The sequence below is a fragment of the Pteronotus mesoamericanus genome, unplaced genomic scaffold, assembly GCF_021234165.1.
Source record: "Pteronotus mesoamericanus isolate MK-2021 breed Mesoamerican mustached bat unplaced genomic scaffold, CSHL_Meso_final contig_166, whole genome shotgun sequence".
Taxonomy (NCBI): domain Eukaryota; kingdom Metazoa; phylum Chordata; class Mammalia; order Chiroptera; family Mormoopidae; genus Pteronotus; species Pteronotus mesoamericanus.
Window position 1 is genome coordinate 1,471,189 of NW_026555066.1, and position 11,431 is coordinate 1,482,619.

The 11,431-nt window shown below is 47.5% G+C and overlaps 1 protein-coding gene and 1 non-coding gene across 3 annotated transcripts; both read left to right on the top strand.

Annotated features, from left to right (window-relative positions):
- The first annotated feature begins 2,881 nt into the window (after window positions 1-2,881).
- LOC129064599 (melanoma-associated antigen D2) lies at window positions 2,882-10,948 on the top strand. Of its 2 annotated transcripts, none has more exons than XM_054565736.1 (13): window positions 2,882-2,981; window positions 4,469-4,542; window positions 4,964-5,455; window positions 6,068-6,376; window positions 6,494-6,557; window positions 6,814-6,893; window positions 7,406-7,500; window positions 8,197-8,276; window positions 8,368-8,410; window positions 8,738-8,800; window positions 9,754-9,868; window positions 10,253-10,665; window positions 10,840-10,948. In XM_054565736.1, the coding sequence occupies exons 2-12, from the start codon at window positions 4,498-4,500 to the stop codon at window positions 10,655-10,657; spliced, it is 1,791 nt and encodes a 596-aa protein (XP_054421711.1). In that variant the 5' UTR covers window positions 2,882-2,981; window positions 4,469-4,497; the 3' UTR covers window positions 10,658-10,665; window positions 10,840-10,948. The 2 variants fall into 2 exon arrangements, with proteins under 2 accessions (XP_054421711.1, XP_054421710.1); XM_054565735.1 differs by lacking the exon at window positions 2,882-2,981 and adding an exon at window positions 3,520-3,602.
- Window positions 9,529-9,657, top strand: LOC129064618 (small nucleolar RNA SNORA11). The gene has a single exon (XR_008528511.1). It is a non-coding gene; the product is annotated as a small nucleolar RNA SNORA11 (small nucleolar RNA).
- Window positions 10,949-11,431: the final 483 nt, after the last annotated feature.

The window sequence follows — 11,431 nt, forward strand, 5'->3', positions numbered from 1 at the left end:
CCTTGCTCCCAGATATCCCTTCCAAATTTTTATCCACCTATCCCTTCCAAATTTTTATCCACCACACATGGATGTGGGACCAGCCCGTCCGCATCTCCAACCCTCCTACCAGTCTGGATGGATGTGGTTTCTTTAATTCTGTAGTTGTCAGAGTTCCATTCCACCCAATTTCTGGAGGTTCTGAGTCATGGTTGTTCTATAATTTATCTGTAGTTTTGATGTGGTTGTGCGAGGAGGTGAGCCATGTTTACCTAATCTGCCATCTTGACCAGAGGTTGAGATCCAGGTTGTTTTTAGTTTACTTAGTTTACTGCTCCACTATCCTCAGGGAGTGATCCTTGTCCTCATCACTTTAATTCGAGGAAGATATGTGTCCAGCCAAAAAATCAGATTTCTATTACCAAGGAAGAAAAAGCAAATGAATATTGGGGTAATCAGCAATCTATGCTATAAATCTCTGTATTGAACTTATCCCCTCCAAGGTTACCAGAGACCAGAGCATCATCTGATTGTTAAAATGCCTACATGTTTTTTTCAGGCCATTTCTTGACCTCTTGGTAGCATTCAACACTACTGACCCCTCCCTCCTTTTGAAACATTCACTTCCTTTTGTTTTGTGACACTACTTTCCCATGCTTTTCTCCCTTTCTCCTTGGTCACTACTTATCTGTCTTTCTCATGGGCTCCTTTTTCTCCACCTATGCTGTAGTTGCTGTTGGTCTTTAGGGCTCTTCCCTGGGCCCTGTCTAAGGCTACACATTCTTCCCAGGTGTTCTTGCCCTTTCCCATAGATTAAAGATCTATGCATATCCTAGACTGTGCATAATCTAGATCTACAACCTCAGCCCAAACCTCTTTACTGAACTTCAGACATGTATATTCAACTGCCTGTGGGACATTTCCACTTGGATGGCCCACAGATACTGCAAAATCAATGCTCAGTTCTCCCTACGTTAGTATTCCATGTAATAGTGAAAGGGGTTACCATCCACACATTTGCTTTCTCAAGTCAGATTCTCAAGTGTTCCCTTTGACACTTCCCTCAACCCTTTCTCAACATCCAATTATTCATAAAGTCCTCTTGCTTTTTATCTCTTTAATGCCTTCTGGATTAAATTACTTCTCACCACCTCCACTGCTACCACTCTAGGCCAAACCATAATCATCACTTATCTGGATGACTACTCTCCCTCTTTCCGGAAATCATCTAATCCATACTCTTTATGGTTTAGGCAGCTACAGTGTTCTTTCTAAAACATAAATCTATGTCATATCTAAGCCTAGAACCCTTCGATAATCTCTCAGTGCTCTCAGGATCAAGATCAAAGTACTTATCTTGGCATTTAAAGCTTGTCATGATTTGGAAGGGATGGGAATTTGGGGTACTTAGAACTGGGAGAAAAGACGGGGCTGTGAATTACTTATGTGCATTTATGAGATAAAGATGCCATTTCAAATCAGTGGGGGGGTGGAAAGATGGACTAAATTGCGCAAGGGATAAGGGACTATGATTTTGGAAAAGAATTAAGCTGAATCCTTATATAAAACAAATTTTGGAATGACTAAACATTTAAATGTAAATAAGTAAGCCATAAAAGTGCTTGGAATAAATAAATGCGCCCCTATGTTTACTCCAAGAACTTTTATGGCTTTATTATTTACATTTAAATCTTAGATCATTCCAAAATTTGTTTTGTATAAGGACTGATTTGGCAATTACCCAAGGAAAAGCGAGGTGAAGGGAGGTAGGAGAAGGTGTTGGAGGATAAATAGTGATAGAAGGAGATCTGGACTGGTGAACACACAATACAATATACAGATGATGTATTAGAGAATTGTACCCCTGAAATCTATAAAATTTTATTAACCAATGTCACCCCAATAAATTCAATAAAAATTAATAAAAAGAATGATGAAAAAGTGCTTGGAATAAATCAGAGGTTGTTTATAATATAGAAGTATAGAAAGTATCTCTAAGCATGAAGGAGAATCTGGTTGTGATAAAGGAAAACCTGATACATTCACATCATAATAATTAAACCCTTTTGTATAGCAAAGATTATCATAAATAACATGAGAAATATTTGTGATATATGTGATACATAAAAGCATGTGAGATGTTGGTTGGTGGGAATGTTATTCCACGTAACTTTTTCAGAGTAAATTAACAATTTTGTATCAAAATGGAAGACTTTTCTGTGGCATTTGAGTCAGCAAAAAAAAAAAAGAAACACACAACAAAAACCCCAAAATCCATAAATAACAACCACAAGAACAACAACAAAAGTCCAATGAAGGTACAAGGGTGTTTCTTGTAGCGTTGTTTGTAATAATAAAAAAGAATTGGGAACATTCTGAATGTCCATGTATCTTGTACTGGTTAAATAAATTATGGAACATCTGTACAAGAAACGATTATGCAACTAAATGTCAAGAAATATGTGCAGTATGGAAAACCGATTAGAATATATAACTGGAATAAAACCAGGTCACACGACAGTAGGTATAGTGTACCGTCTGTGGGCAGAAAACCCATATTAGAGTATGAATAGAGAAAAATCTGGAAGAATGTATATCAAAATGTTAGTAGTGGTTATTTCTGGGAGATAAGTGTGGCCTTTCATTGGTATGTTACATATTTCTGCGTTATTTGAATTTTCACAACACATTACCTTTGTAATAAGAAAGAATAAAGATATAAAAATAAATAAATTAAATGAATGAATCGTTTTGAGGGGGTGGTTTTGGTTGGAAGGGCTTCAGACCGAGCCTGGTACAGTGGCATAAACACGAGCTTTGGCGTCAGACAGCCCCGAGCTGGGCCTCATTGCCCCACCCCCGAGGAAGGAGAAGGGGGGTGGCAGGGGGCTGCGGAAAGGGGCTGGGCTGGGCTGGGCTGGCTGCTGCTCTAGTCCAGGAGGCTGAGACTTCGAGAGGGACTGAGAGAGGGCAGACGAATCCCGAACTCGCTCGAGGACAAGGTGAGGGAAGCTGAGATTGGGGTTTCCTGGCAGCCAAACAGTGGTTCCAGCCCCCTTCAACCTGTAGCCAGGCAGGTGGGCAATTATGACTGCACCACTGCAGCTGCAGGAGAGGTGACCTGGCATGGGATGTAGGCAACCAGGACTTAGAGAATAGTAGACTGTGCGGACTAGGGAGCAGAAACTAGCGGAGGAGAAGGGGGAGAAAAACAGGGAAACAGGCACGTTGGATGGCGGACAGAGAATATGAAGGGGAATACTGAGGGGAAGTGGAAATCCAGAAAAGAAAATATGGGATGCAGAGAAGGGTTAAGGAATACTGGGGGAGGGGTGCATAGGTAACACGGAGGAGGATATAAGAAGGGGAATAGGAAATTCTGTGGGGTAAATAGGAAATGCGTTGGGGGAATAGGGAGCAGGAAGCAAGGCAGAGGGAATACGGAGGGGGTATAAGGAACGAAGAGCTGGGAGCGGGGGAAGGGCAGACTGGCTGAGACCGAGGCCCCCTAGGGAGGCGGAAAGGGGCGGGACCACTTCCGGCCTGGAGGGGGGGAGGGCAGTCTCTGAGTTTCGGAGGGGCTTGGAGGGAGTGGACGCTCTCCACAATTGTAGGAGGACGAGGTGAGCAGTAGCGGGGTCCAACTCTGTATCGGAGCCCGGTAGGGGTCGGCCCCACCCTCTGGGATGTAGAGAAAACCTGCCCAAAGGACCGGATCATACTGGATCTATCCGGCTGGGAAGGGAGGGGATTGGACCCGGTTTGGCTGGGCCCAAGATAGAATCACTAGCTCAATACTGATTTGAGGAGGGGGTATATTCGAGAAGGGGCAGAACCAAGATTTGCTTTGCCCTTGTTTGGAGGGGGGCGTGTTATGAAAAAGGGCGGCACCTGGCGGTACTGTGGACTTGGGGTGGGTGTGAGTAGGGGAGGGGCCAGGACCACCGGACGCCTCAACAATTTGAAAAGGAGGCTTACTGGGGAGGGGGCGGGACCTAACATTACTCCGGACTGCAGGGAGGCGTGTATTGGAAAAGGGTGCAGGAATGAGTCCGCGACTATTGAGCATGCGTACTATGGATCGCTAGAAAGGCGTGCAGAGAAGGGCCCAAACTGAGACGGGCCAGTTGCCTAGTGCGCATGTGCACGGTGGACATCAAAGAAAGGGCTTGTGCTGGAAAAGCGGGCGGGGCTGAGATGGGCCCTGAGCAGACGCGCATGCGCAATGTTGGCCTGCGGCTGGGGGGTGGGTGCATTGGGAAAAGGGGCGGGGTCCTCAGAGCTGCCGCGCTGGCACATCTTCCTGGAGAAGAGGAGGGTGCGGCTGCAGAGAATTGAGACCTGGACACCGGATTACGGAATCTGAAAACATAATCGTTGGGGGTGGGGGAGGGGTTTGGGATTGGGGCCCCAGGGAAGGTGAGGATCAGACTCAAGGCAGAATTGGAGAGGACGTTCTGTGGATTGACCCAGGCCTTCTCTCCTTCAGGCTCAGCTCTTGCCAGGCCAACTTGAGACATGTCTGACACAAGCGAGATTGGTACGGGTCCAACCCACCTCCAGGTAAGGCCTCCTTCTGTCCTCTCCCTAGCTGCCTTTCCTCTCCAGCCCCTCTTGCTGCCCCAAATCCCTTGGCACTTCCCCTTCCATCCTTGCGTTTATCCATTCACTTCCCTGCCTGGGTGTCCCCCACCCCAATAGAGGGAGTGAGGAAGGAAGGAAAGGAGGAAGGAAGTAGGGATGGATGGAGGAAGGAAGGAAGGAAGGAAGGAAGGAAGGAGAGAGAGAGAGAAGGCAGGTCATCCCTCTTCTGCCATCAGTTCCTGCTCAGAGGAAGCGGAGGCCTTGTTGGGCTGAGGTGGTCAGAACATATTGAAAGAAGGAATTCGAGTAGGTCAGAGAAATGAAGGCCTGGAATTTTAGAGCAATTTTCCCAGTTGTGAGTGAGGAGAAGTTCTGTGAGTTTCCCTGCTTTCTCTTGCAGGCTGAAACTTCAGAAAAGGAAAGCGACTTGAAGGTGCAGACCCTGTTGACAGTGACCCAGAACTTGGAGGTCTCAGAGACTCCGAAGGCTTCAAAGGCACCAGAGGTCTCAGAAGCTGTGAAGGTCTCAAATGCCGCAGGGGTCTCAAAGGCCACAGAGGTCTCAAAGGCCCCAGAAGCTCAGGAGGCAGCTGCCACTAAGGCCTCACCTACCACTAAGCTGACTGATACCCAGATTTTGACAGCTGAGAAGGAGAGTCCAGCATCTGACACCAAGATACAGAATGCTGAACCTCAGGCTGTGACAGTGTCTGCCACTGAGACCAAAAACATTAGTTGTGTGGCTGATACAAAAGTCAATACAAAGGCCGTGGAGGCGGAGGCTGCTGCCTCTCAAGCTCCAGCAGATGAACCTGAGCCTGAGGGTGCAGTTGCCCAGACTCAGGAGAATCAGGATACTCGGCCCAAGGTCAAGGCCAAGAAAGCCCGAAAGGTAAGACTTCTACAGTAACCATCCTTGCCTTTTAATTTCTCTTCTCTCAGTTGGTTCATTTGTTCTGCAAACATTCAAAAAGTTTCCTGTGCTCATCAGGCTGTGGGGAAAACTAACAGGAATGTGGTACAATTCCTGTCTTCAGAGAGCTCACAAATTTTGGGGGAGATGAGACAGGAATAGACATCGTTGTAATCTGAATGTAATATGGTTTATATTTACATAGTAACTCCTATGTGTTAAGCTTTGAGCTAGCATATTCACATAGGTTACCTTTTAAATCCGGAAAGTAATCCAGTTTCATAGAGAAAGACGCGGAGTCCCAAACAGGTTGAATGAGCTTGTCCAGGTTGGTACAAGCAGAGCCAGTGGTAGATATAGGAAGAGGAGAAGGCTCAGGCTACCCTTGGGTTGCTCCTGGTCTGGTTCAGTGATGAAACTCTTGCTTGAAAGCCAGTGAAACACAACCCCAAGATTCAGCATAGCCAATATTTAGTGAACCAAGTTGTTACCACAGGGGTTGGATTAGAGGAGGTTTCTGGAAGAGATAGAATGAGGAAAAAGACCATCTGCTTCATCTGGTACTGTTGTGCTTTCTCTCCGTTGATGCAGGTGAAGAATCTGAGTGGGGAAGAGGATGGCAGCAGTGATCAGAGTCAGGCTTCTGGAACCACAGGTGGTCGAAGGGTCTCAAAGGCCCTAATGGCTTCAATGGCCCGCAGGGCTTCAAGGGGTCCCATAGCATTTTGGGCCCGTAGGGCATCAAGGACTCGGTTGGCTGCTTGGGCCCGGAGAGCTTTGCTGTCCCTGAGGTCACCTAAGGCGCGTAGGGGCAAGGCTCGCCGCAGAGCTGCCAAGCTCCAGTCATCCCAAGAGCCTGAAGCACCACCATCTCGGGATGTGGCCCTTTTGCAAGGGAGGGTAAGAACCTAGTCCTTTCCACTCTGTCCTATCCACTGCCTTGCCTGCCCTTTTCTCTGCCATCCTAAAGTTTCTGCAAACATATTTTGATCTTTATACCTTTTCCTCCTCTCCCAGGCAAACGAATTGGTGAAGTACCTGTTGGTTAAAGACCAGACAAAGATTCCCATCAAGCGCTCAGGTAGAGTCCTACTAACTCTCCCTACCCCCAGTTCTGCCTTCCATTGCCCTCTCCCCTATGTGTTGGGGGCACTTGCTCTTATGCTTCTACCTCTGTCCTCCCAAAGTTCTATTTTGGCAGCGCTAGCATCTCTGATCATTAGTTCAGAACCTGCTTATGTCACCCACAGCAGAGTTGGCAAAGGGTCTATAGATTTGGTATGGGGGCCACCTGGCTTCACTTCAGCTCAGGTGCTCGCAACACTCTCCCCTTGCAGACATGCTGAAGGACATCATCAAAGAATACACTGATGTGTACCCTGAAATCATTGAACGAGCAGGCTATTCCTTGGAGAAGGTGAAGGGGCAGCCCTGGGGGTGGATGTAATGGGGAAGCCTGGAATTGAACAAAGGTGTACATGTCCGTTTGGGGAGGGACCACAGAGACTCACTAAGCCAGCTCCATCACTCTGAAGATGGGAAGACGGTGGCCTAGGGAGGTGTGTAAACTTGCCAAGAGTCACACAGTAAGTCAGGGGAAAGGACACAGCTAGGACTTAAGTCTCCCAGTGTAGTCATGACTCCTATCCACTGCTGGACATGTCCTGGAATGCATTTCAGATGTTTACCTCTCCCTTCCATTCACCATTCATAGCCTCCCTAGATTCCTACTAATCACAGCGATGATGTTGATAACAATAGCACATTTGTTGCCTGTTTGCTGTGTGCTGGCCTCATAGCTAAGTGCTTTACATGCCTTATCTCACTGATGTCACATACATGCACACACACACAAACCCCTAGGCACATGGGGAACTGTGGGATACTCAAGAAGCTAAATTTTGTGATCTCATAAGCTTTTCTCCACAGGTATTCGGGATCCAGTTGAAGGAAATTGATAAGAATGACCACTTGTACATTCTTCTCAGTACCTTGGAGCCCACTGATGCAGGCATACTGGGAACGTAAGCTGGGGAAGGTCTGGGGTGGGAGGGAGGCTTCTGTTTTTGTCCATGGTACTACCCCATCCCTGTCCTCTCTCCACACACCTTCTTGGAGAGTCAGGAAAGACAGGGCCTGAAAAGCCTCTGTTCTAGCTCCTGCATGTAGTTGGAACCCTGCGCACAAAAGTGGTGCCTGATTATGATTGACTGAAGGGTGTAGAAGGCTGGGGTGGGGCATTCCTACTGTCAGGTCGTCTGTCCAGAAGCTTCCCAGCAGAGCAGACCTGTCATTGCTTGTCTTTTCCTACTGGCCTTGGTAGAGTAGTACTCAAGGGAGGGCTTTCTGGTGTGGGTGGGTCATGATGCTCAAAGAGCAGGATCATCAGTGGGCTATGCCCAGAATTCTCTTGTGGCTGAGAGTTCTGGGAGAGAAAGGAGGGACTCACATTGACTGAGTGCCTGTGTCATACCAGGTTGCTAGGATTTCTTCCATCCTCTTCAGCAACCTGGGGAGGGGAGGATGTGATTTTCCCATTTTACTGAGTAGGAGACTGAGTCTAAGTGTCTTGCCCAGGTTCACATAGAGCTTCAAGAATAGACTGGGCAGAACTTTCCTGTACCTGAGGAATCTGGGAGAGTCTAGCCTAGTGAGCTGGCTGGTGTGTTTTTTGCAGATGGCTGCAGGATATAAATCTCTCTGTCCTATTGTTCCCCTAGAACCAAGGACTCCCCGAAACTGGGTCTCCTTATGGTGCTTCTTAGCATCATCTTCATGAATGGAAATCGGTCCAGTGAGGGTGAGTAGCTGGGCGTGCAGCTGAATGGGTGGCTACTGTTGGAATTCCACGTGTTCATTTTCTATCCCTGTCTCCTCTGCCCCCCTTGCAGCTGTCATCTGGGAGGTGCTGCGCAAGTTGGGGCTACGCCCTGGGTATGATTGGGCTCTCTCAGCGCTTGCTGTCCGTGTTGTCCTTTGGCAAGAGAGGATGGTCCCAGGATTGCATCAGCCTGGTGGTCTGGTGGAGCGGGCTGGGGTGCTGGACTGGGTAGAGGGCCCATGGCTCTGACCTGGGTGGATGGGGAAATGGTCCTGATCTCTCTGCTCCCTTGAGCTTATTGTCTCTTCAGCTTCTACGGTGCTTCCCTCTTGTGCTGGAAATCCCTTTTCCACATTGGAAATGCCTCTGCACACATCTGGGAAGTGTCATGGCCCTGATTTTATTTATGTATTAATGTATTTATTTTTCTCTGGTGTCAGGATACATCACTCACTTTTTGGGGATGTGAAGAAGCTCATTACTGATGAGTTTGTGAAGCAGAAGTAAGTGTGTGTCTGGTGTTGGTATGTGCCATACATTTTGCCTCCTTTTGAACTGAGCAATAAAGCTATAATGGGTGCATGTGTGCTTGTGTGTGAGTATACAGGTGGTAGCTCAGTTTTGAGGTGGTGACAGGCAACAACAGGTGTTTTTTGATCTATTACATGTGCTGTCAACATATGCCTTCAGAATGGGGAGGGATTGTCATCACCAGTGCTGTATATGTGAGGAACCTGAGGCCCAGAGAGGTGAAATCATTTGCTTATGGTTACACAGGTAGCAAATGAAAGATTCGTTTTTAGATTCAGGCCCTAATGCCTTGGTTTATAACAATTAATTTAAATTTTAAAATGTCATATAATGGTAGCTGAAGCCAGCTATCATGCTGGGGACTTGACATGTACATCTCATTTCATTTTCATAACTACCCTGCGGAATAGGTGCTGTCACCCCATCTTCATTTTCAGTTGCTAGACCTGTTGGCTCAGAGAGTGGAAGTCTAAGCATGGTCCTTTTTGGTAAGGGGCCTATTCAAACCTGGAATCTGGCCCTTCTGACTTACTGGCCAGGGCCCAACCAATCCTTTGCCCTGGAGAACACGTGTGCACTCACACGGTCGGGAGTGCATATGGAGTACACTGCTTTTGGTGGACCATTTCTTCCCTTCACAGTCCTTTTCCATGGTGGACTGTCCTGGCGCTCAGCCAGGCCACGGACAAGACGCTGTGGTGGGGCGTGCTCAGAGCAGGGGGCCTGAAGAAATGGCTCCACGGTTTACGACACACCCACCAGGAATCCAGGGGTCATTGTGATAAAGGCCACAAAACTTGGAAGTTTTTGGAAGAAAAGCTTCAGTGTTTAATGGGGAAGGTTGCTACCTAGAGCCTGTCCAGTCCACGCATGAGGGGGCCATGGGTGGTCTTGGACATAAAGACTTTGAACCCCTCTTTTCAAGGTACCTCGACTATGCCCGAGTCCCTAATAGCAATCCTCCTGAGTATGAGTTCTTCTGGGGCCTGCGCTCCTACTATGAGACCAGCAAGATGAAAGTCCTCAAGTTTGCCTGCAAGGTAATTGGAGAACTGCCCAAGCTTGGCATATCAAGAGCATGGAGTGGCCATTGCTGGCTATGTGCAAAGCAGCCTGCAGCTTATGTATGAACATTCTGAAGCTGCTGTTAACGTGCCAAACACTTTAGCTGAATCATTTAATCCTTAAAACTAACATGTTCTTGCCCTACTGCAGATGAGAAAACTCAGGCTCAGAGAAGTTGTTTCATGATATGTGTGAAGTCATAGAGCTAGTCTCAGGGCAGGGATGGAATATTAGGTGCATAACTACTACACGTATTTATTGCATTACTATTGTATACAGCATGTAGCATATTACCTAGCATAGAGTAGGTACTCAAGACTTAGAGAGTCTGATCCTTCTGAGGGTTGTTTCTGTTTCAGGTACAAAAGAAGGATCCCAAGGAATGGGCAGCTCAGTACCGAGAGGCGATGGAAGCAGATATAAAGGCTGCGGCTGAGGCTGCAGCTGAAGCGAAGGCGAGAGCTGAGATTAGAGCTCGAATGGGCATTGGGCTTGGCTCTGAAAATGCTGCTGGGCCCTGCAACTGGGATGAAGCTGACATTGGACCCTGGGCCAAAGCCCGGATCCAGGCAGGAGCTGAAGCTAAAGCCAAAGCCCAAGAGAGCGGTGGTGCCAGCACTGGTGCCAGTGCCAGTGCCAGTGGCAGCTTTGGTGCCAGTGCCAACCTGACCACCACTCTCACATTTGGGCTCTTTGCTGGCCTCAGTGGAGCTGGTGCCAGCAGCAGTGGCAGCTCTGGTGCCTGTGGTTTTTCCTACAAGTGAGATTTCAGGTATCTACTTAGATTTGGTGAGGGCAGCCAGGGCTTTTAGCTGGGTGGTTATAGGAAGGCCAAGGTCAGAGGACGTAATGGAGATTGTGGGAAAACACTGCTTTTGACATTTTATTCCTTCCTGTTTGGTGGATATCAATTGACTTCCTAATTTTCTTTTACTTGTGTTTTCAGATATTGCTAATCCCAGCTGTCTCTCTTCATGCCAGGGTGCAGCCTCAGAAACGTACTCGACACAGCACTCTAGGCAGCCACTATCAATCAATTGAAGCTGACACTCTACATTAAATCTATTTGTCATTTCTGAGTTTATTGCTTTTTTTTTTGGTGGGCTTTCACATTTGACTGTTATGTTTTAAGTGGGAAAAGGTTCCACCCCAATCTATGCTTAGTTTGAGGGGATGTTGTTGGATTCAAGGGTGTGAGATTAGCATGCCTCTCTGGGATAGGTTAATCCTCACTCTAGCCCACAGGGCAGGCAGGATTTTGGTAGGGTGGGGAGTCATGGGGCTTATAGGCACAGAGAACACACTTTGAAGAAGAGCCCTGAGGTGGATAAGTCTGGAGCAGAGAGCAGAGGTAGAGGAGATGGGACATCAAGTATAGACTCCTTTTGAGAAATCGGGGTGAGATAGAAAGGAGCCAGGTAGGTAGCTAAAGGAAGATACAGGAACAAGTGATTTTCTGAGGAAAGAAGAGCAAGCCTTCAGTGGGCAGGAGCCAATACAGAGGGAGATGTTGAAGATTGACTCATGCAGCCCAGTCC